General features: G+C 32.5%; 2 protein-coding genes across 3 annotated transcripts; one reads left to right on the top strand and one right to left on the bottom strand.

Moving 5' to 3' along the window:
- LOC133192137 (sodium- and chloride-dependent glycine transporter 1-like) lies at positions 1–13,126 on the top strand. The gene is made up of 15 exons (XM_061328017.1): positions 1–102; positions 5,636–5,762; positions 5,888–6,019; positions 6,148–6,369; positions 7,445–7,607; positions 7,837–7,978; positions 9,808–9,942; positions 10,035–10,138; positions 10,232–10,356; positions 10,473–10,591; positions 10,728–10,859; positions 10,990–11,089; positions 11,275–11,384; positions 11,501–11,668; positions 11,823–13,126. Exons 1-15 carry the CDS (start codon positions 100–102, stop codon positions 12,024–12,026), a joined length of 1,986 nt encoding a protein of 661 aa, XP_061184001.1. The 5' UTR covers positions 1–99; the 3' UTR covers positions 12,027–13,126.
- On the bottom strand, positions 10,647–25,866 carry LOC133192136 (minichromosome maintenance domain-containing protein 2-like). Of its 2 annotated transcripts, none has more exons than XM_061328016.1 (23): positions 25,779–25,866; positions 25,504–25,660; positions 25,035–25,095; positions 24,766–24,824; positions 24,519–24,621; positions 24,303–24,402; positions 24,079–24,183; positions 23,713–23,780; positions 23,402–23,494; positions 22,406–22,503; positions 22,145–22,162; positions 21,913–21,967; positions 21,715–21,762; positions 18,515–18,594; positions 16,244–16,412; positions 16,071–16,160; positions 15,735–15,918; positions 15,233–15,383; positions 14,717–14,856; positions 14,442–14,551; positions 14,256–14,329; positions 14,058–14,165; positions 10,647–10,888 (listed from the first exon to the last, which is right to left on the bottom strand). In XM_061328016.1, exons 2-22 carry the CDS (start codon positions 25,615–25,617, stop codon positions 14,088–14,090), a joined length of 1,998 nt encoding a protein of 665 aa, XP_061184000.1. In that variant the 5' UTR covers positions 25,618–25,660; positions 25,779–25,866; the 3' UTR covers positions 10,647–10,888; positions 14,058–14,087. The 2 variants fall into 2 exon arrangements, with proteins under 2 accessions (XP_061184000.1, XP_061183999.1); XM_061328015.1 differs by having other exon boundaries at positions 10,647–10,891.
- Positions 25,867–25,911: the final 45 nt, after the last annotated feature.

Raw genomic sequence — 25,911 nt, forward strand, 5'->3', positions numbered from 1 at the left:
GGTCGCTTAACCAGACATATTAGATATCTTGTGGATAATATATGTTATAAACATATGTAGAATTTGCTGTTCCCTAGGTAACAATACTACCGCACAATTATGGTAAGTAATTTTTTTTAACTTCATTTTTTTAAAAACTATTTCTCAGCTTGTTTCTCTAGGAGATATACAGACTTCCAACCACATATTACGTGCATGAATTTTATGCATATACAATTAACATATTGGAGTGTTTTTAATTTCATCAAAAGCACATAGCTTATAATAACGTAATAAGATTTATTGAAAAACACCAACACACGAACTCTTCAACTTTGAAAAGATATATGTTTTCGGTTATTTTGGGTTTCTTTATATTCACAATATACAGGTTTTAATAGGCGCAAGAAAATATTTCAGAAGAAGAAAAATAATTTTGACACTGGGGATATTTTTATACTAGTTTTAAATCCATACAAACAAAAAGCAAATATTTACCTAGTGAATATAAACAGCATAAACAAATACCAATCAGTAAGAAAAAGCTACCGTTGTATGTTGGCGAAAATGTCCTGTTCATTGATGTGAGAAATATTCTAGTATGCAACATGTTAGAACATATATCAATCTTACAGTTAATAAAATGGCACAAGTGCAAATCTATTAAAGAAAATACAGTGATATGAAGAGTAAAATGGACGAAATAGAGTAGCCACATTGCGTGTCTGTGTTGTTATTTACGGTTGATTGAGTACATATTTATATATTAATATCAAAGTTATATAGTAATTTCGGATCGAGTTGGACGAGGGATGATTGAAGAGTAGCAGGTTATAAAATAGCATCTGATTTTTCCTTCCATTTGTATCTTGTAGACAATTTTAGATGGGATCATCGGAAAGAATTTTTTTTTCATATTATCGTTTACTTTAAAAAGAGATAAAAAAAAAAAGACATCCCCAATCCACTCTTATCATATGAAAAAATAAGTAACTGTTGAAATATATCAAAGGTTTTTTTTTTTCGTAAACAATGCAATCGAACGATGTAAACATCTCACCAGCATATGGTTGCATTAGCATTTGACCATGAGGAATAAACGTTATAGTGATCTATAAAGTCACAGCCGGTTTACATCCTAGGGCATAAGTCAAACTAGAAAACAGATGAAAATAAATGTAATTCATCAACATGTCCACGCATTTGGATGGACTTAGATTGTCACCGGGACACGATGAATCATTTGACCACCGAACGAAAGTAGCCATTGACAATACTTTACAACAAAAACACCATCGGTAGTTGCTCCATATTTCTTCGGGGGGAAAAGAAAGTTCTAATTACTTGACGAAGCAAACATAATGTTTATTTTTCAACTTGAACTTGAAATGAGAGAAAAACATGTAAAAATTCCTTTAAAGATTTTTTTTTCAGAAACACACCATATTATAGTATTAAAGAAATCAAATAATAAAAATAATAATAATAATAAGAAAATAAATTATACATCTCTCTTGGTATTCTAGAATTAGGTTAACTTATAAACCAACAGGACTTATATCAACCACAGAAAAATTTCCACAAGAAATTCATTTATCTACGCACTTAACGACTTTATAATGCAGGTAGCGTTCCTTCAAGTGCTGTGCCTTGTTGATGAAATGTGCAATGAGAATTTGTTTTATTCTTATAAGTATGGAATGTAAATATAGTCACAGGACAAAAGTTAGATTTTATACGCATCTTATACAGAACAACAATCCTTCATATATAGAAACATGAATATTCATTTTATTCCAATTTTATATATTTCTCAAGCAGTTAATATAACAACAATTTTTGGTTTACAAAAGAGTAATCCTAGGTTCATATTTATTTAAATCATCTTCAAATTCCCGAGGTAAATGAAATGGTGCTAGCTTAACTGGAGCGGATAAGAACCTTTCAGACGTACAAAGAAGGTGTATATGTGCAAGTATTATTTCTCAGAGGATTGTGTTCAATGATCCGATAAACTCTAGTACCGGTTTTGTACATGTGTATAATGAAAATGTTCCCGTTCCTTTCAAATCCCAACGAAGTTTAGATCTTGATATAAAAGGTGAAGATCAACAAAGCAAGTACTCGACACTTAGTTGGCCGTCAACAATCAATGGGGAAAATATCTGTAACATAATAACCACGGTATATACACATTAACAAAAAGGGGAAAAAACTGTCTGAAATGGAATATGCAACCAATTGTCAAACGCAATGTTTTCCTAATAGTCCCTAGATCAGAAAATACATAAAAATGTAAACAAGAGATCCATGGTCCACAACGCTCACCTGAGTAATATGACCCTGTTCTTTATCAGTGGATTTTTTCGTATATTCCTATGTAAAATCAAGATACTGTTACCCCGTCCTACCCACAGCCTCTCCCTACTCCCATGTGTCATGATTTGAACAAACTTGAATCAGAAGATGCTTTTTTAAATATATGATTAATCATAGCTTTGCTGTTCTAGAGAAGAAGACTTTAAAAAAATTTTCCTATATATTCTTATGTAAAACTTAAATTGGCCATTATAGATCAATCCTATCCCTGAGGGTCATGATTTGAAGAAATTACAATCTACATTACCTGAAGATGCTTCAGTATAACTTTAACTAACGACTGGTTCGCTGTTCTTGAGAAGAATAATTTTAAAGATTTTTCCTATGTATTACTATGAAAAACTTTGATCGCCCATAGTGGCCCCACCCTACCCCGGGGTCATGATCTGGAAAAGCTTGAATCTGCACTCCTTGAGGATGCTTCCATCTAAATATGACTACTCATGACCTAACTGTTCTTGAGAAGAATAATTTTAAAGATTTTTTCTATGTATTCCAGTTTAAAACTTTGATTGCCCAAAATGTTCCTACCGCTAGGGTTCATGATTTGACTAATCTGAATCTACATTACCTGAGGAAGCTTCAACATAAATTTGAGTAATTATGACCTTGTTCTTCTTGCGAAAAAGAATTTTTAAAAATGTTCTATGTATTCCTATTAAAAACTTTGATTGTCTATAGTGGCCCTACCCTACCCACTGGGGTCATGGTTTTGACAAAATTGAATCTACACTACCTGAGGATGCTTCTTTATAAATATGACTAATCATGGCTTTGCTGTTCTTTGGAAGAAGAATCTTAAAGAGTTTTTTTAAGTATTCCTTTGTAAAACTTTGATCTAGAAAGGCTCCACCCTATCCCCGGGGGTCATGATTTGAGAAAGCTTTCACATAAGTTTCAATTTTTTCTGGCCCTGTGGTTCATGAGAAGAAGATTTTTAAAATAGCCCACTTAATTTTCACTATTTCCTATTTATTTCCCCTTGGAATAGGGCGTGGCCCTTCATTTGAACAACTTGAATCCCCTTTACCCAGGGATACTTTGTGCCAAGTTTGAAATTGGCATGGTGGTTCTGGAAAAGAAGATGAAAATGTGAAAAAATTACAACGACAGACAACGGACAAATTTCGACCAGAAGAGCTCACTTGAGCCTTCAGCTCAGGTGAGCTAAAAACAACCTTTGATCGGTTTTGAATAACAAACACCAAAATTATCAATAATTATATAGTTACATATTGTACTGCGAATAAGATTTCAAAACATGAATTTTGAGCAAAAATTTGGAATTACTCCATATATATCGGCAGTATATGAAACTCCTAAGAAATATAATCAAAAAATGATTTGGATGGACATTTCAATAAGTTTCAGTAGTTTTATATAGTCATAGGCTTCGTAATTGTTTGAGAAAGTAATTCAGAAATATAGTTCGTACCGGTCAAATTGAACTTTCTCAAAAATATCACGCAACTTGAGATAAATGCACTATACAAGCATGGTTTATTCAAATGACCTCGAATGTTCATGCATGACATTTCAATGAAAAGTCGAGAGGTGCTGGACGACCAAGCTTCTTCTTTGTGGCTCGAAACCAGTTTTAAATTCAAACTCGGAATGAATTTTTGTTCAGAGCATTGTTTTGCCTCGCTATTTGTGGCTACATGTATGTTAATTGGCTATTTTTCCAATGACTGCCAAGGTTTATGCAGTTTTTTAGACCCGCCAAAACTTTGGTTGAGGTCAAATGCACTCCTTTCCAAGTTCTTTTTACCTATATCGAAATGTAGGGAAAAAGTTATGGACCATTATGATATCACATTCATTTCCCAAAAGGTTGCTTGGCCATACAGTTTGCAGTGCACTGCCTTGATATTTTACTTCGACAATGCAAGGATTCCATATATGCATCTCAGAAGCCGTTTTAAATACACGATATTAGGGACAGAAATAGACCATGGTATGCAATAACAAATTTGTAATTGTATACTATTCGGATTTAAAAACGGGGACTGAAAAAGTATAATCCTGCGTTATGCTAAGAGCGAATAAAAGGAAACGATCAGATGAAGGGACTTTTTAACCCCGTTCCCTCTTTAAGTGGTATTCAAACTAATCAGTATCTCATTCCAACTTCTTCATGAAGAAATAGACATCGTTTCCTTGTTCTCATTCTTTCTCAAGATAAGTTCATAAACATTTTACATGTGATCAAAAATTTGACTTAAGTGTAAATCTGCTTCAAGATCCTTGTGATGTCAAGTTGCCTAAGGGTCGTATTACAAATTTTAAATACCAGTATTGAAATGAGATGCGTGGCTGGTGCTTACAGAATCGTATCACTGACATGTATATATATTTAATAATCATATATTTTCTTCGTTTCTCCCCCCAAAAATATTTTAAACATTTTTAATGAAAAGTTATGTTGATATGTTAAAGCCGTTATGATAAGCAATGCATAAGAAAACCAAGATTTAAAATTGAATGTGTTTTATACAATAAAAAGCACACGCTTTTACCTACATTGTATTTATTCATCCGTACCCTTGGCAGGTTTATATAGCCAGGGAATGACAGACTCAAAGTCAAAAGGCATTCAGAAGTCTGTCAAGTTCTTTTATCCGAGAACATATCTGTATTTTCTCCATAAATGGAAAATATCAGCACAGGTATATAATTGACCCCTTTTGATATAGGCTCCTATACCCTTTCAATCACATGTATAATAAGGATTTAAAATTGTAAAAAAATGAAATATTATAATATGAAAATTCAGATTTCTGATAACAACACACTGAAAAATTGAATCTGCTTGTCATTTTGGATTTTTAAAGCCTTAATTTTGGAAAGAAAAAAAAGATCAATTTTCAATTTGGAACGAGTAATTTTATCGGACCTGTATATTAAATATATTGTCCCCTGCAGCATGAAATGCCGAGTAAGTGAATCTACGAAAATTATTTACTCAAAACATCTTTTATTTGGTTACAATCAACCAGGAATGGTGTGAAATTAGGTAAAGTTTTTTGAAAATCTATTTAATTGGTTACATTGTCCCTTGAGAATTACTGTCCACGGCAGACCCTTTGTTACCCTAATATACTGTATATGAAAAAATAAGGAGTCACAAAAACATCTTTGATATGAAACATTTTTTCTCTCAAAATAACAGTAGAAATCGTTTGGAGGTAACAAGAACTGACACACCACACAAAAGCAATATCCTCATTCACATTTGTCCTCTTGCAGATATATATTTTTAATCCTCTAATTTTAGGGGCAGGAGGAAATAGAGCGTGGCAACTGGACAGGACAACTGGACTTTATTTTGTCCTGTATTGGTTATGCCGTGGGTTTGGGAAACGTTTGGAGATTCCCATACCTTTGCTACAGAAATGGAGGAGGTAATACGTATACCAATTTATCTTCTGACAATGCTAAAAAATGTAACATGATAAAAAAATATACTTAGGTTAAGCATTAACTTTTTCTTTGCTGAAGACTAGTATGGTTGAATATAAATTTGCAGGCGCCTTTTTGATTCCTTATGCAATCATGTTGGTCATCGCTGGAATTCCACTGTTCTTTTTGGAACTTTCTTTCGGCCAATTCGCCTCTGAAGGTCCCGTCACAGTATGGAAAGTCAGTCCATTTTTCATGGGTAAATAAACACTGTGAAAGTTGTAAGACTTTTCTGATTAAAAAAACAAATTCATAGGTTGCTTTGAAATTCTTCATTATACTTGAGTGTAAAACTATTCTATATCTCTGTTTCCCCTTGGATTCCAGGTATTGGCTGGGCCATGTGTCTGATTAGTGCTATGGTCAGCATTTACTACAACGTCATCATCATGTACGCAATCTACTATATGTTTGTGTCCTTTGTCAGCATAGACACAGTGTTACCATGGCAATCCTGCAACAACACATGGAATACAGACGATTGCAGACTTAAGCCATATCCAAAATTATCCGAGATGGACGAAGGCAACAAAACAGCAAGCCTTCTAAGTAAGGAAATTAATGAAATAAGAAACATGAAAAGTTAACATAGACACATTTGAACCACCTACCCACTTACACACAGGACACTTTCTAACATAAGACTAATGTAAGCATTGCTTTAAACAAGAGTCCCATGGGCTGCAACGCTCATCTGAGTCAATATGGCCCTGCTGTTCTTTATCAAATTTTTTTCTATTATATATCTCTGGGTAAAACTTTGATTACCCATTGTAGTCACAACCTACCCCCCGGGGTCTTGATTTGAACAAACTTGAATCTGATTTGAACACACCCTGAGGATGCTTCCACATCAATATAACTGATCATGCATTTGCTGTTCTTAAGAAAATTTTTAAAGATTTTTTCCAAAATATTTCTATGTAAAATCCCCCATTGTGGCCCCACCCAACCCCTGGGGGTCATGATCTGAACAAATTTGAATCTACACTGAGAAAATTTCCATATCAATATGACTAATCATGCATTTGCTGTTCTTGAGAAGATTTTTAAAGATTTTTTTCATATATATTCCTATGTAAAACTTTGATCCCCCATTGTGGCCCCACCCTACCTCCAGGGGTCATGATTTGAACAAATTTGAATCTACACTACCAGAGGATGCTTCCACATGAATATGACTAATCATGGCATTGCTGTTCTTGAGTAGTAGATTTTCTTCCCATATATTCCTATGTAAAAATTTGATCCCCCAGTGTGACACCACCCAACCCCCGGGGGTCATGATTTGAACAAACTTGAATCTACACTATCTAATTAAGGTTTAACCTAAGTTTCAACTTTTTTGGCCCAGTAGTTCTTGAGAAGATTTTTTAAAGATGCTACCAAATCTTCACTAATTCTTAATTATCTCCCCTTAAAAGAGAGCGTGGGCCTTCATGTGAACAAAATTAAATCCCCTTTATTCAAGGATGCTTTGTGGCAAGTTTGGTTGAAATTGGCTTAGTGGTTCTGGAGAAGTCGAAAATGTGAACAGACGGACGACAGAGAAAATGTTATCAGAAAAGCTAAAAAGAAACCCTTGGTCTTCGAATAATTTAGACTATCGTTTTCTTTCTGACAGCACTAAATTTTCACGACTGTCTGAACAATACTGTGGGAGACGTAAATAGTTTCTATGGTACAAACTTTGCGAATTACTCAGGATTCAACTCCACAATCCTACAATCCAACTTCACAGAAGCATGTAAAAGAAAATTTAGAACAGCTAGTGAGGAGTTCTGGACGTAAGTGATCGGCATAAAACTAATTTTCTTTCATGCATTATTAAGCTACATCTAAACCACGCGAATTTTTTACAGCAAAATAAAATCGAACTCCATAGAAGACTAAAAATATAATGGTAAAACAATAAATCTAACTTGGAGCTTATACTAGTAATTTTTGATAGATGATTATAAAAAAATTGATAAAAATACGAAACATAATGCATTTTCTCTTCTATGTGAATTACAGAAGACAAGTGCTTCAGCTGCAAGATGCACCTGAAGGTTTGGATGACATTGGAGATGTCAGCATTAGAAATCTTATCTGTTTACTGTTTGCATGGGTTTTCATTTTCTTCTGCCTAATGAAAGGAGTAAAATCATCTGGCAAAGTAAGTTCACTATATTATATAAACATATGAAATAGATAGATTTTGTTTCATTATAATGCAGGCTGATTATTATTTAGAATCATCTGTACTATCTTTACGAAAAAGAAAGTATAAAATAAACAAATACAACAAATAAGAATACAATCTCTAAAAAAATATTTACAATACCGTAGTTTACATGTACAAATGACCAGAGGATACTAGAATCTTCCAGTGAAATGTCTAACATGATCGAGTGATGCAAAGATAATAGCCACCTAACAATTCAAAGTGATTAAAAGAAATTCAAACAAACTAAAATGAAAATCCTTCCTTATAAATATTCACTGAAGTTCTTTCTCTCAGCAAAATACACACAGCACTTTTGGGATTGCAATTTATTTACAATGGTGAAACATAACATAGTTTAAATTAAGCTATAGGAAAAACATTAAAATAGAGGCCCCTGGGCCACAGCGCTCTCCTGAGTAGCTTTGGTCCTGCTGTTCTTCACCAGATTTCCCCTCCCCTTGTAATACTTACTGTGGCCCCACCCAACCCCAGGGGTCATGATTTTAACAATTTAGGATCTACACTATCCCAGGATGCTTCCACATAAGTTTCAGCTTTTCTGGAGGAGGAGATTTTTACAGATTTTTTTTCATTATTTTTCAATGTAATACTTTTCTTCCCTTTTGTGGCTCCACCATACCCCTGGGGGTCATGTTTTGAACAATTTAGAATCTACACTACCCCAGGATGCTTCGTATGTATAACTGAAGCAAATCTTAAGCTTCTGTACAAATTACGTATAAATGATCACATAGTTAGGGATGACAACGGTAAACCGACTAATCGTAACCGGGTTGTCGATATTTTTGTAGCAGAATTTTTTGAATATTTTTTCTCCTATAAAACTCTTAGGTATCGTGTTTATATCTATAACAATGAATTAGACATATTAAATAATGCACAAGAATCCGCCGCCATCAAAAAAAAGTTCCTGTGATATAGTGCTTGTAACCCTGCGTGCATACTAATAAAAGTTTAAGTACCCCCTCCCCCACCCCGTATTAATAAAATTCTGGTTTTGTTCCAATTCATGCTTTAAAAACAGCAACTGATTGTCTACTCAGCAATGTTTTACAAAGTATTAGTTCTAGTTGTATAAATCATTGCGAAACTTTGCAATACCTTCAGCAAAATGTCACCACCCTTGGCCATCTTTTTATAGAGAGCGGGGCAATGAAATTTTACTTCCATGAGTACAAAACCCGAATCCAAACAATAGCTACACTTCTTCCCTTTTCTTTTTTTTTTAAACATCCAAATATCCCTCCGAAGCGGCAAGATAATAATGGCGCAAACTTCACTCTACGTTCAATTTTGCACGAAAGTATCTTCATATTCCTTGAACGTATGTATGTGCCGTAAGAGTGATTTTTGAAACAAGTTGCGAAATCACCACTCATGATCAGTGGTTGATAAAAAATAATTTTTAAAAAAGATGCATAAACATAACCACGAAGAGAAAACAGTAAGATGTAAGAATGCCGTTGAAAATGTAATTTGATTCCGATTATCATGCTAAATATCTCTTTCTACTTCGATTGAAAAGTAAAGAATTATGACTATCATAGCTCAGATTTTTTCTTACAAATTGCTTTCCATGAATTTAACTTGTCTGTCCAATTAATCGGTTACTCGGTCGGAATTTACGACTAACCATTTACAAAAATTTATCCGATTGCCATCCCTATTCATAATTGATATTCTTAAGCATATAGAGCATCATCTCATGAACATGAAATATCATTTCTTATACTCGTGTTTTTTTTTCTGCTGTACAGGTTGTATACTTTACTGCCACTTTCCCATATGTTGTATTAATTATTCTCCTGATCAGAGGTGTGACTTTGGATGGTTATTATGACGGCATACTCTTCTATATCATTCCAAAATGGGAGGAAATTAGCAAGCCAAAGGTAGTCAGTTAAACATTATTTAAAGAGTGTCAATAGATTTCAGCTAGCAAAATTATTTTCATCTAAAAAATCCTGCTTGAATATTCAAATAGGTATGGGGAGATGCAGCAACTCAGATTTTCTATTCTTTGGGTGTAGCCTTTGGAGGCTTGCTGACTATGGCCAGTTACAACAAATTCAAAAATAATACTTTAAGGTAAATATTAACAACCAATTCAGAGGAAATTTCATTTCTTATTTAATGTTGCAAATAGCTAGCATTTTTAATGCTAAAACTAATTTATTTTAGAGATTCCCTGATTGTGTCCTTAATCAATTGCTGTACCAGTGTATTTGCTGGCTTTGCCATATTCTCATTGCTGGGCCACATGGCTTACATCACAAACAGGAAAGTTGAAGATGTAGCAGATTCAGGTAAATAAACATAAAAAAAAATATCTTCAAAAATAATAAGGGAGACATATACACTTATACAAATGATTTTCCTCAATGTGATAAAAATTAACTGTATGTTTGGTTTTTTTTTCTAGGACCTGGTCTTGCCTTTGTTGCTTATCCTGAGGGAATTGCCAAATTAGCAGACCCATGGCCACCAATTGTTGCATTCCTCTTCTTTTTCATGATTTTCACCCTTGGACTTGACAGTCAGGTAAAGACTAATTAAAGCAGTGCCCTGGCACTGTGAGAACATTTTTACTAAGAAATTAAGTTCAAATACTTTTTATCTAAGTAAAATTTATACAATGTTGTTTCTTTTAAATAATCAATGCATATTGGTTTGACAGTTTGCAATGATGGAGACAGTCATTAGTGGGTTTGCAGATGTCTTTCCTCGGGTCCTCAGGAGACATAAGACTCTCTTTACTTTTGCAGCATGTATGATTGGATTTGTATTGGGAATTCCCCAAGTCTGTAAGGTACAGCAGATCTCTTCTCCTCAAGATATCTACTATAAAATGGGACTTTATTATCAACCTGCATAACTTATTTTGAAATTTTACGAAGGAAGCTTTAAAGCATGAGAATATGGTATTTTTGTCTTGTTAGGGAGGAATTTATGTATTGACGTTAATGGATTGGTACTCGGGAAGCTACAACCTGATGATAGTCAGCTTGTGTGAATTGGTAGCCATATGCTATGTATATGGTAAGTAATGAAGCTACACAATATAATTTGGTAAACTCATGGTTTCAGACATGTATTTGTATATGTTTATCAATTTTTTAACATGATTTTTTTTTAAACTGGCACATCATATAACTTAATTCTAATGATTTTTTTTAAATGGATTGCTTAATTATCATGGGATATTTCTTCCCATTCATTCACAGGTGTAAACAACTTCAGGAAAGATATAGAAATGATGTTGGGTGGATTCCCCAAAGTTTTCTGGGTATACTGGTTTGTGACTTGGTGCTTCATCACACCTGTCGCAATTATCGTAAGTAGCAATGATATCTCCTCATTTTCCACATATTTTAATTCTGCACATTGTTCCCCCATATTCAGTACAATTTATAAGCTTTGATGTGAACAACTTATCAATTCATGTTGCAGTTTATTGTGATTATGTCTGGAATTACATATGCTCCTGCATACTACTCCAAATACGAAGGCAAATACATTTTCCCATCATTTGCTGAGGGTCTTGGTTGGCTTATGGTAGTATCACCATTGGCACTGATATTGGGAGGAATGATTGTCCAGAGTATCCGATATGGTGGAGTAAGTTTAAAAAATTCAGTCTTCATTGAAATGATAATTGTTTCATTTGACTATTGTTCCTGTTCCAGTCCTGCATCTTTAGGAATATTCTTCCATAGATCACACTTGTGCTTTCTTGTTTTGAGATTTAATATGTATTTTGGTGTTTCTTTAGATTCTAAATGCTTTAAAACCTCAGGAAGACTGGGGACCTGCTTTGGATGAAGACAGAGTTGGCAGATACTCTCCACGACATGCTGCAGAATTTGGCAAGGATGGACCAGGGCCTCAAGGGGCAACTAACATGGGATATGTCTCTGAGAAAGGCAAACCTTACGTTGTTGAGAGTGAAAAAAATGGTTATGATCAAAGACTGTGAAAAAAAGACAAGAAAATATCATTTAGTGATTATCTCAATATTTTAGATACTTTACTTTTTTCCTCTTTATATTGCTTTTGTTTTCCCCCACCATTTGTATTATATTATATCCTTTAAGTGTTGTGATATTATATCTATAAAATAAGCTCATTTCAGGGTTCTAGCTTTGTTCTAGAATGAGGTGACACAAAGTCAAGTGACTCAAAAACTTCACAAACCATCTTATTACAAGTAAAACATTTTTTTGCATTCTATAATCATAATTAGTTCTAAGGCATTAAAATAACTGTGATGGATTTTTTAAAACCATGCAAAACATGGAAATCCTATTGACATTTGCATTATTGCAACTTTGATAAAATCCTCCAAATATTTTTGAACAGAAGAATGTTTAGTATAGCATGACAAAAATGATCTTCAAAACATGAACTTCACCAATCCAGGAAAAAGATTTCTAATGTGATTGTTCTATGTAAATAATTCTTCCGAGTGTGCAATATATGTTGATGACAAGAAGGGTATATATTTATATATGAATAGATGTTACTGCTCATATCTGCAAATTATACATATCAATACAGAAATGCTGAGTCTCTTTTCACCATTTTTCATCCTCTAAATATTTAGTACTACAGCAATTGCAGTGTTCCAACACCTTACAACTGAGCAATTCAGCAAAGGTGTTTATAAATAAACAGTTTTGCTTCTGGAACAGACGTCTATAGAAAATCTGTAGAAGATGGGTAATGACACGTATCTCCTGGAATACTACTTTGTCTAAATGCTTTTATTTTTTATAAATTCGAGATGATGATATTTTTTATATTAAAAGGTATATCATAAAAATTCCACTGATTTCTCAGTGTTTAATATTCAGGTTTTAAATATCTATAACATTGTAGTTGTAACTTAACTGAGGTTGCTCAAGTCTTAAAAGTAAGTTGTCTTAACCAGTTGAATTATATGTAGCTATGATATATATATATTTTTATATATACCTTTTTAAAATTGTTTTGAATATTATATATTGTAAAACTTATCTCTCTATATCATAACTTTTTATATAAAACACTTTTAATAAAATAAATACTTAAAAGAAACTTTGTTCTAATTTTTTTGCAGTGTAGAAAACTTTCATGGAGCATTCAAAATATCATTCAACCCATACAAAAGACCAATGAGCCAAACAACTCACCTTAGTCACATTTTTCGACAAATAAAAGTATAAATCTTCACACAGATACCCACCATTATTATCAACCATCAAAGAAGAATCATATTGCATGCAGATACTTGATTGGTAAAGAAAAAAAAATGTTAAAAATTACCACACTCAAAATTTATCACAACATTCCTCATCAACTGATTAGCTTAATCATGAATTAGTGCATGCGAATCTTAAGTCATGTTATGTTTTAGTTTTAATCATGTATTAGCATGTACATGAGTTAACAGACAAGAAGCAGTGCAAAAAAGTTCTTTAAAAAATTGACTTCCACTAAGGCCATAAAAAATTGATTAATAGTTTCTCGGGCCAAAAATTTCAAAATTCAATGCAGCAGGCAGGTTTTTTTTGGTTTTTTTTTTTTAGCAGGTATCTTTCTTTCATGTCCATCGTTCAACAAAATGATGATATAAACTGATTCTCACTTTTTTGTTCTCTTAATATACTAATTATAATGTATTCAACTTTAAATAATGTTATTCTAAACATTTCTTTAAAAGTTAGTTAATAAAGGACTGTATAGACTAGAAGAATATTGTTTATCTAATAAAAACGTCTATCTATTATTGTTATGAAAAGGGAAATAACTCAATTTTCTTTTTGAACTTGTAGAAATAGAAAATTGAGTTATTTCCCTTTTCAAAATGTCAATAAAATTGATCAATGCGGCCGTTTTTGACCTGATGCGGCGGTGCCTGAGAAACTATTGATTATTTTTTTTTGGCCTAATAGAAGTACTTTTACAGTAGTACATATTCCACTATCCAAGAAAAGTGAAATCAATAAGTAAGGATCTAAAACTTTACCAAATCCACTCCACATTAATACAAATATCATCATTCTTCATGTCCTGGGTGCAAGTCACCAAATTGTTGCAATCTAGCTTTGAATCTCTGTAAGACAGATCTGTTTTTCTGGAATAAAGAAAACAATTTTCTGCAAATGGCTTTAGTGTCTTACCAAAAGTTAAATGGACCATTTAAGACAATGCTGGAATAAAATACCTGATTATCTAGGTAGTCATCAATGAGGTCTCCTGGGATATGTGGCAGAGGAGGAACACTTAATACTGAGGGACCTAGTTAGCAACAAATATATCAACTCTATCAATTTTAATAAATCAACATCAACACAATAAACACTCTTTACTTTTTACAATATAGTAATAGTAATGTAGTTACTACATGTACCAAACATGGCAGTCAAAGATTCCTCATACAACAGAATTACTTCAAGTGCATCTTCTTCTTCTACATAGCTTTTAAGACAAAGTCTTGCATGACCTTCTGCCATAGATATTCTACAAATGTTTACATATGAAGTTTAATAAATCTACCACAAAGTACATGACTATTGTGCAGTGTGTGAAATCCTGTAAAAGTTTTATATCACAAGATGGATTGACTTTTCCCCTACATTATAGTCACTTTCTTTTAATGTGTTTTCAAAATGTACAGGTACTTACAGTGCAGATAAAGCACTAGATGTTATAATGCTGCCATTAGACAAGTTTCTGGCTTTCCTTGTTGCAAGGTAATATCGATGAAGGAGTTTTTCAGCTTCTGAGCTCATTTTCACTTGAAGATTTTGGGAGTGCTTTAAATACTGGAATCATTTATTAATTAGTTTTGCATGTATTCGAATATAGATGCATGTCAAATAAATGATTATGTAGACTTCACAGAATTCTCACATTCTTAATAGAATGTTCTACAAAATCATTTAATTGTATCTAAAATGTGATATACTTGTTTAACATAAAGTCCCAAATCCCTGCTTGACCTTCAACCTCTAAACATGATTAACCTTAAAAAAGCTAAGACCTCAAGCCAATGTGTGGTCAGAATCAACGTCAACGTAGAGTTGAAAAGTTACATGTATGACCAAAAATGTTAATTAAAAACCGAAGTACAGAGGATAGAAATATGATTAATTTGACCATGAATACTCGAGTAAAAGAAAGAAAAAATAATGAATTTACTTTCTCGATATCATTGAAGGACACAGGAAAATGGAAACTGTTCTCTGCTTCTTCCATTGACATTTTCAGGGTTTGGTAAGAGGTGTGGAAATCCACTTCTTCACTGTGTGAGAGCTCATCCCCATCTATAATCTGAACAATGCTAAAACCTCTGAAAAATTATTTGGTTAATTAGAATCCCTGCATGGTTAATTTTTACTTTTTGAAACCATATTAATCGTCAGCATTTTGAACCCCACAAAGTCTACAGAAACCATATTGCTTGCTTTATGTCCCTTCAAGAATATTTTACCCGTGTAATTTTCCAAAATTAGATCTTTATTTGGCATTTATGGCCATTTAGCAGTGTTGTACCAGAATATATCATTGTGTCACGAAATTGTGGTTAATATGTCTTATCCAATGGATAATACTCAAACATTAAAACTCCAAATCGTAAAATAAATTACTCTTGCAAAAGGTAATACCTGCAAATAATGTTTTTTAATCTCTAGCATCTTACTCTGACAAGGCTCTCAGAACAGAGCTCGTTTCTCCATCTCCGAAGAATTCTTCTTTCAGTCTACTCTGGTGTAACTTGTCAGTATAAGCCCACACACTACACTTTAATGGTTGCTCAATGGATACAGCCAGCCCTTTTGTAAATTTACTGTCTATATCAATCAGCACTTTTCCACTCGATAATGCTGAAAATCATTTAAACTTCCAGAAATTTTAGATGAAAAAACCACATTATATTTAATAATAATTTTAATAATTTAGTATCATTAGCATTCTTTCAAGACTACTAGTACAAAGTATATACAAGAAAGTCAGAAACATGTATATAAAGTTTCACCAGATTGAAGTTTCTCAAAGGTTTGCTTTTTGAATTTGCTGACATCCCCTAGATAGCAAATACCATCACTTGCTAACAACAGTGTACCTCCTACAATCAAAATCTTTATTAATCAATGCTTCAAATTCAACCATGTACAAATATTCTTTTAAAAAGTTAAAGTATACATGTACCTTCAATTAAATAACTGGAACTGTTGTATCTATCTGGTATAACCTTGGATACAAGATGGTTTCCAGAGGAAAATACTAAACTCCTGTTAGTAAATTGCACAGAATACTGGAGCAATCTGTGCAGAATTTCTGTGTCTCTACCAATGGCTAGCACATGTACATGCTGGACCTGTGTAACAAATGGTTGTCCTATAAAACCGCCGTTTTTTGAAATATTTCATAAGCTACTCGACCAATATCAGATCCCAGCAATGCACATTGCTGGGATCTGATAATTTCGTTCTTGTGAAATGATACATTTTTAACAGGTTCTAATGGCAAATGTATATTTAAACGGCATTTAAATAGTGTTTTATATCAATGGTCCGTGCACCGCATTTTTTTTCATTTTGAAAAATAGTATCATCGGTATTAATCGAGTGTACCAAAATCCAACGTGACAAAAAAATTACATCGATCTGGAATACGAATATCTGAAAATTCATTTATTTAACATCATAATTGGCAAATACATGACGTTATCCGAAGGTAAAGACGCTTGCAAGACCAAAAATATGTCAAAAGTCCGGAGCTTGTCGTCGTATATGGAGGCCGCCGTGTAACTTCTGGAGAAGTTTATGATCGGGTTTGGGAAGTTTCCTATTCAAGACTTTAATTTCGCGATCTCTCTACATGTGTATGTCTCTAGTATGTCCAAGATGAAAATTTTGATTAATTGAAAATCAAATGTAGTATCAATTTTTTTAGTCAATCAAATTTTTCAAACTCTAGAAATAAAGACCCACTTCTTTACAAATTCACAAACGCGACGATCTACATTTTAACGTCGTCGTGTCGCGCCTACAGCTACATGTATCATGTAAGATTCCTTAAACTAAGAGTTATTTTGTTATGTTATTTTGTTAAAATTTCTATGTAACATTAAAAGTGATAATGATAATGCATGGCAATTTTTACCTGATTTATATTAATGAAACAAAAAATATTAAAAATGTCTCGTTTTTCTGGGACAACCCTCAAACATGTACCCGGTATATGGTGTCAAATCTCAAAAAGGTAGTTTTTCATTGTATATTATAGTATATAGCATTAGAAATTTACTAGTAATTTGTCTCTTGCATACTGAAATACTCAAGTTCTTCAACAATAATGATGTACAAATTAACAAGTCTTTCAATTATTTAATGAATGTAATAGCTTCAAAGTCCAAAAAACATGCACAATCAACATTCAACATATACAATCTATAAAAGCAAGGTGAAGTATCAAACAAAATAAATATTCGATGTGTTTTAGTTACACATCTTAAAAAAAACACATAGAAACAATACTAAAGTAGAAACATCCCCAAATGCAGCATTTTATCCTTGTGTTCGTGTTAGGCTAACAAATAACTGGAAATGCCTCTGCTTTAAAACGTTGACCTGCATGGCTACACATTTGTAAAATATGGGTACAATGGAGCATCCAATACTTTAAAAAAAATCAACTTCGCTAGCCAAGTATGACGATCTGCTCCTCTAGCTACTCTTTTCGTCGCAGAGTAGCGAATCGTCACCCTTGGCTGGCGAAGTTGATAATAGCTTAGAACTGGATAAGCTCTTAAACTCTATCTTGGGATACCTGTAGATGTTACGAATTTAGGCATTAGCTCAGACATCTCAAGGTTATTGAGGTGAGCGATTACGTCAAAAGGCTCTGAATGTCAGTTTGTATCAAAATGATCTATATATGCACGTCTTGTAAGCTTCTCAAGTTTCTCTATAAAAATGCCTAATATAAACTGATTTTCGTGAGGCTAACAAGCACATCTATTCATGTTTTAACATTCTTTTCCGATATGATCTCTTATGCTTCTCAACTAGAGTTATGACTCTAAAAGGGATTTCTTTCTCAATGATCTAGTGTTATTGTTATGTAATACAGACAAAAGCTGCTTTAAACATTAGGAGACCAAAATAATACAAGAACACTGCAACAAGAGGGCATCGTGCACACACTTTGTCAGCTAGGTGTTAGTAAGCATAGAAGAAGATAAGTCTAAACAATACTATTGTATGCAAGATCTCAGTCCTTATGAGTTTTATGTGTCAACGTCACAAGATCCTATGGGAATGCCTGATACTAGTATGATACTAGTTCTTAAAAATATACATGTAACTAAAGAAATTATCCACTGACTAGAGGTTACATAAAAGTGATAAAACCCATGTTGTACCCTTTAAAGACAAACATTAATAAAATTAATATAATTCAGTTCAAAATCAGTACCTGTGTCTGTGATGCTGATGCTAGACTTAGCAAACATGACAACTTGAGCTTCATATATGTTCCCGGAGGACAGATTTGATCTAGAAATATGCAACATAAGTACATGTTTGATTAGACATTCGTTTCAAACATAGATTATACACGAGTTCAATTCCATAAAGGAATACCGAAATGCATGTATATAGTTCAAGGTATTTGATGCATAATTAACCCAAAATAAATTCTTAACAGAACTAAATCAAGGAAATTGTGCCGATATTTCAGGGATCAAAGTAAAAGACACACTAGCAAAAAATTTCTTTTATAAACTAGTTATACACAGAAGCTTGATGCATTACCATGATAAGTTTTAGAGAAATTTATTTTTTTTCCCCAGATTTTTCAACAGGAGGTAACTCTTATAATTAAAACTGAATAATAATCAAAGGATTTAGTTCAAACATTTTATTCAATAGTTCATGTTTGTTTTTTATCTTTTCAACTCATTTTATTAGCATTACGTCAAATATATACTGAAAATAGCAAATACAACTCTATTATACATCGAATCAAGCTTTGTATGGTCTAGTCCAATATGTTTATACTTTATATATCAACTAAGCTAACACTTTCTACATTCAATTTATATTAGGATATATATAAGGGACAGCAAAAAGGAGATGGGTGAACATGACGAGCGATAAGCCTATAGTGTGACAAACATGAAGATGAAAAATTAAATTTCAATTATATCAAAATTTTCCTTGATATTTCGTCTAACATTAAATTATACTTTATGTAAAATCTCTATAATTTGCAAAAATCCCTCAAAGATTGAAATTATTTGCCTGTGAAATATCAGACACACACTAAAGCGAGCAAAAAGTCATTTTCTCATACTATAATACTATTTTTCGATATGAGTGGGTCTTCGCTCCACCTTTTTGAAAGTTAATCCTCAAAGTTTGCATAAAAATATACATTTTTTGGTTACCAAAAATATGGAGCAATGACCCACTATACCTCAAAAATATACTTTTATGACATAACATTCGCATCTTTTCGAGAAATACTTGAAGTCCATTAAGTCAAGGGTCATATCACAAACATGATTTAAATGCCACTATTCAAACAGGACTTGTGTAGTCTAGTGGTTAGCGTGCTAGTCTCGAAAGAAAATAATACTAAGGATTTTTATTGCTAGGGTTCGAACCCACGAATACCAAATTAATTTTTCAATAAAAGAATAAATTTTGCCGAGAAAATTTTCCTCAGAAAAGTGTTATCACAATTTCATAAATTTCAATAATGAGAACTTTACTCTAAATACTAAATTCACAAACTGAACATGATTTTTATATATCTGAAGCTATAGGCTTTCTATACGCTATGTTCGCCCATCTCCTTAGGTATTAACGTTTACAGGTTTAAGTTTTAAAAGATAAATATTTCCTCACAGACTCTATTATACATACATGTATCCTTATAAAAATTTAAAAAATAATAATAATAATAATAATAAAATTAAAAACAACAACAACAAACAAACAAAACAAAACAACTCAGTTATATCTTTTTTATTCAAATATTTATTCATAAGTTAACAAAGTAAACGAGATAACACACAATAAGCCAGAAAACAAAAACCGTATCTCGAAGTAATTTTACTCCAGGTTCGAGACAATGAAAACTAAACTAAGGTAACTCTCCAGCAACCACCTTCCGGTGATGCTTATTTTTCTGTGGAAAAATAATCATAACGGCGGAAATTATTAAAAATCAATTATTTTATCATTATCCATGTTACTCTGGATTAACATTCCATGGCCGTAGGAACCGGGGGGGGGGGCGTGCCCCCCCCCCAATAATTTTGCCGATATATAGATGACTATAGAAAATTTAGCTACTTTTAGCTTGTGCCCCCTCAATAAAAACGTCTGATGACCTTTTTTTTTTGCTTGTCAAGGAATTTTTGGTAGTTGATAGTGCCCCCAACTGAATATGTATGACTGTGCCCCCCCTCCCCCCCCCCCCCCGAAACTGAAATTGCTTCCTACGGGCCTGCATTCCTCTACAATCTATAAACAGTTCTTTAAAGACAAAAATTAAACGACAGAGTAGGATATGGCAGTTATAAACTGGAGCGTCATTCCTCTAGAAGGCTATGAACAGAACTGGTGAGACGAAAAATTAACAACGGAGATGTATTCTTCAAGAAGACTTTATCAAGTTTTACTGTGTAACATTCCTATCAAAGGCTAATGAAAAAACGGAATAACATTCCTTTAGAAGATTATAAACATGCAGTTATGCTAGTCACATAAAAACATGAAGTTAAATTCCTCTAGAAAGTTATGAACTTCTCAAGAAGCAAAAACAAAACAATGTAGTGTGTACATACATACATACAGTAGACACATTCCTTTTGAAGGTTATTCTTCTTGGATCCGGAATATTAACGCCAATTAAAAAATAGTATTAATGACATGAAATAATCCACGTACAGAAACTGATCTACGGAGTAATTTAGAGGAATGTTGCTCAGTTCTTACATAGTCTTCTGGAGGAAATTAACTCCAGAGTAAAGGTTTTGTCTCAAGAAAACTGTTCATAACCTTTTAGAGGAATTTCTTCGTTGTTTAAGTTCATAGCCTTCTAGAAGAATGTTACTCCATTGTGTAGTTTCTGTACAGATAATAATATTGTCTCTCATACTAATCTTTATTATGATAGTATAAGGGACCAAGAGGGGTGTTACTCCATAGTCCAGTTTCTGTACTGGGGTTTACTAGTATTTTGTTTCTTATATTACTTAGTTTGGGTAAGTTCTGGATAACTTTACCCCATTACTTAACATTTTTATGTTAAACGTTAACGGGGGGGGGGGGGTAATGATAAGAATCTCCCATAATTGTTATTTTCACAGAAAAAGAGCATCAGACGAAAGTGATTTGCTGGAGAGCTTGTTCTATGTCATATTACTCCGCATTTTAGTTTCAGCTCTCTGGTTTATTGTATATTGGCTCTAGTAGTTTGCTAACTTATGAAGGTATTTTTAATGAAAAACACACTGTTCAATTGCTCTTTATTATAATACCGTATTTTCTATCATGAAATACATATCGGAAATGTACTAGTATACCAAATCCGTGAAAGTTAAGCTGAAACACAGGAACTTTTTCCCATCTATTTATTTCTCTAAACGTAGTATGTAAATGTACCTCCAAAGACGTAAGCCAACATTTTGGGCAAATTGTACTTCCTCTTATCTAAAATAAAAAAAACATGGTTAATGATAAATAAAAGTTCAATCAATTTCAATCATTAATTAAAGAAGCTAGAACGGAACATTTGGATAAAATGCTTGAAGTACGATTAAGATATCTTTAACATATTTCTTTAAATTTTTAAATACATACATTTACAATATACCTCAATACTTTTTGGTATACTTGTACATTCTGAAACATAATCCTGTAAATTTTAAAGATGTATTTAAAAAAAAAAATAGAAAAATAAAAAACTAATTTAAAGGAATATTATGTACTATGTCATATCTGAGGCACTGAGGCATTCAACATTTTAATTTATATGTAGAGGAATGTAGAATACAAATGTCATAAATGAGGCATCCAATTTTCCAATACTTACTTCCAACGCATTGTTCACCTGAAAAATAATATAATAATGCATAACAAGAATGCGATAGTGTATTTTTCAGCCAACCAAAAGATATCCTAGTCATCCGACCATCAGTTTAAATGTGATTGAGGTATAAAGGCTGTTTCAGCCCATTTGAATCCAAAATATCACTTGTTGATTAAGTCTAAGAATTCATCAAAATAAAACACTTTTGAGTCTTCGACCAGTATACTAAAAATTGGTGATCTGTTATAAGTTCGGATATCTTACCTCTATGGCTGTGATGATTCTATCAGAAGAGGAATCCTTTCTGACTATTCCAATGAATGTGTACTTTTGTCCTATTTTCAGAGCCACTGTGAGTTCATCTAAAGTAATAATTAGACAAGGGGGTTCATGGGCCACAACACTCACCTGAACCACAGTGCTAAAGCTCATCCTTGCATTATCAACACAATTACCACTATATTACCATTGTAATCTGCATTCCATTCCGTCATGATATATTTCTTATAAAATAAAATTTTCACAAATTTGAAAATTTACAAAGTTCTTAAGAAGATTTTATATGGATTTTTTTGCTTGTATACTATGGAATACATATAATTAATTAAAATTCCATTGTTCCACCCTGCAGCTAACTCCATCCTGTGCATGTAATTATGATATGTACTGGCATATTCCTTGATTAACAAAGCTAAAAACTTAAATTCCCCCTTAAAATCATTTTTTTATGGCAGACTTGAATTTGAAAACTAGTGTCCAAAGAAACAGGGTTGCTGCAGTTAATTTCAGTGAATTGTGAATCCTTCCAAAAGGAAGATGACAAAAGCTATCCCTATGTGTCCACCATGTTTTACTTGACACAATAGCTGCAAAGTTTTGCTAAATAAAAGTTATATCTGCTAACAGATAATGGACAAACTTTGATAAAATGAACAAAAAGTTTACTGAGCTATAGATTAGATGAGTTCCTTTCGTACTTGTTATATAGATGTTCCAAGCATAAACAGTGGTAAAGACATTTTTAAATCTTAATCAAATACTGTATAAATTTTATTTTAAAGTCTGTTTTCATTTTGTTGTTTTCATAAAAGGATATATTCATCAAACATAAAAATAACACAGTTGTGTAATTAATATTAATTAAATAATTATAGTACTAGTAACTGAAAATGTGTTTTCATTAAAATGAAAACACATTTTCAGTTACTATGATTATTAATATTTCAAAGCTAAACTAATACTGATATTCAGAGTTTTTACCTCTTAACAGCAATGTTATTATTTGCTGCTTGAATCTTGAGAGATTGTTGCATTTCAAGTAGCTCTCTGGGATCACTTCTGCCATCATTTTATCTATTAAAATTGTAAAATTTCTTATACCATACATTCCCAATCACTAAAAAAAATGAGCACCATTGCAACATCATCTTTCATAATGACATATATATCACAAAAGCTTCACCAGACTGAAACTAAACTTTGTTTTCTAAAATGTGCTGCAATGCCAACTCCTTAAAAAGTTGCTAGGAATATACTTTAATAAAAAATATGAAAAAGGAGATTTTTCTCACCCGATAGGTGCCTACAGGAGACAACTTCTTCTAAAATCTGTCCACAAAATCTGCATTTGAAATCTTTCCTGTAAATGTTTATTTTTAAAGTAAAAATTAATTTGCAGTTTGTTTGTATTGCATTACACGTGTCATGTGCTAGGTACATGTATTTTGATGCAATAACTAATTGTTTTAATTGCATCCCCCCCCCCCCCACACACACAAATTAATATACCAGTACATCCCCTTCTGCACTGCACACATACAATTGTATTATTTTGATCAAACCATATACATGTATTGTTTAATTAAATGACATAACCTTAAAAAAAATTAAAAAATTTACCCTCTTTTCCATCAATTAAAAAACAAAATACCTCTCACCTAATGGTTTCAATTTCTAGAGCTCCAGGAACATGTATTCTAATGAAATGATTTTCCTCACTTCCTTCACAAGATTTATCTGTGCAAATGTACTGTGTACTTTGACTGAAAAATAAAATTTCTGAATCAATTTATGTCAAAGAGCATAAATTATGTACATAATTTTAAAAAAGAAGAAAGAAAAATATGTTAGTATAGGATGTACATATTATTCTAATTCTTACGTGTATTTTGATGTCTCGGTTTTCCCAACTACAACACCAGTGCAGCAGACATATCCTTTTCCACAAGTGCTCAGTTGATTGTATGTTTTGACTTCTGTTGCTGATAAATTAAACTATCCATTTTTAACAGTTATGCTCAAAGTTTCTCAAATTAAAATATATATTTGTATGAGAAGATAAATATAAATACATTTTTCATTACATGTAACAGTATACCTCTGGATCTTGGTAATGATGTTAGCTTTGTTCTCACAGTGATCTGGTTTTCTGAGATGCATGGTAATAACAAGCCTAGCTCTTTAATGATTATACAAACCACCTAAAATGGAACAAATATTAATTAAAATCCTCACTTTAAATATTTACTCAAAATAAATTTATTTCTCTAAATTGTGTATGATTATGAAGAATCAATTTTTTTTTGTCTAACATGATAAAGAAATTATGATCAGATAACATTTACCTTTTTAAATAATGCATCTGCATTCGAGGGATGAAAGATAAGGAGATTTCCAAGGGAAGCTGTTGAAATAACAGGTATTAAGTTCTTAACTAAGGATTATTTCTGAAGATAATATGACCAGTTGACCACATTTATGAACATCGCACATAGCATTTATCAAAAGACTTGGTGCATGTAAACATCTTCTCTGGTAGTATGACTACTTTGTCAGCACATCTTCTTATTATTTACCAAATGGATCGAACTACAAGTACTTTTAAAATTCATACCATTTAAGTCCATCAACTTTATGGCATCAACAACAACTTCAAATTTGTAGACCAACAATTCCTGCAAAAAATGAAATTAATCCTTGAAAATAATTTATTAAAATGTCAAGACAAAAATTTCTACCCTCAAATTACTATTATCAGACAGTGTTAGGGTCGTAAAATTTTTATTTCGCATTTGATGCGTGATATATCACCGCAATGCCTACAGATAAAATTATTTTGAAATTATGTGAAGAAACTGCAAAGAATTCTATGTTATATGGTGTTTTATATAAAAAATGAGCAACATATAACAGTGCAATAATATTTTAGAAAAATGCATTTTTCAATGAAGTAAATATAGATCTAGGCCTAGTGGAAAAATAAAATGCCAGCAACAGTCATGGATTTAGCCTTTAAAATTTTTTTTTAATGAAATATTAATTTTTTAAAAATGATTGTGTTTCCATTTATCTAGTGAACTTACCTTTGACATGCTCAGAAATTTACGAGCTGTGTCTCTGATTCGCTGAATGTTTCCAGTAACATCCAAAAACTGTACGGCATCTTCAATAAGGGAATCAGTGAAACATTCTTCCATTCTCCAGAAATCCAAAGTGGATAGGTCTAAACAGCTGTAGGCCCTATAACGAATGAATGGATATTTTTTCCGTTTGATCATTTTTTTAGCCAATACAATCAGCAGGTTGACAAAACAACAACAGATGAATGATATTAATGTTAAAGACTCCAAAATGTTACCTAGATATCCCCGTTCCTTAAAAACAAACGTTTGAATGGAACACCTCTCGTCTGCGACATGCATACAATGTAACAGCAGTTGCAGACGTGTTTGCTGTTTGCAGACGAGTTTATAATTTTCCCGCCATTTTGA

The sequence above is a fragment of the Saccostrea echinata genome, unplaced genomic scaffold, assembly GCF_033153115.1.
Source record: "Saccostrea echinata isolate AGI-Se365-2 ecotype Australia unplaced genomic scaffold, CSIRO_AGI_Sech_v1 ptg000025l, whole genome shotgun sequence".
Taxonomy (NCBI): domain Eukaryota; kingdom Metazoa; phylum Mollusca; class Bivalvia; order Ostreida; family Ostreidae; genus Saccostrea; species Saccostrea echinata.

What these genes read in the sequence shown, in the direction of transcription:
- LOC133192137 (XM_061328017.1), top strand. An exon ending in GCTAGTGAGGAGTTCTGGAC is followed by an intron (nt 7,608 to 7,836) that starts GTAAGTGATCGG and finishes TGTGAATTACAG; the next exon opens with AAGACAAGTGCTTCAGCTGC. An exon ending in GAATTCCCCAAGTCTGTAAG is followed by an intron (nt 10,860 to 10,989) that starts GTACAGCAGATC and finishes TTGTCTTGTTAG; the next exon opens with GGAGGAATTTATGTATTGAC.
- LOC133192136 (XM_061328016.1), bottom strand. Translation starts at nt 25,617, where the DNA reads ATGGAAGAATGTTTCACTGATTCCCTTATTGAAGATGCCGTACAGTTT. An exon ending in AAAGTTGATGGACTTAAATG is followed by an intron (nt 24,825 to 25,034) that starts GTATGAATTTTA and finishes TTATTTCAACAG; the next exon opens with CTTCCCTTGGAAATCTCCTT. An exon ending in TATTGAGGTATATTGTAAAT is followed by an intron (nt 21,763 to 21,912) that starts GTATGTATTTAA and finishes TTTTTATTTTAG; the next exon opens with ATAAGAGGAAGTACAATTTG.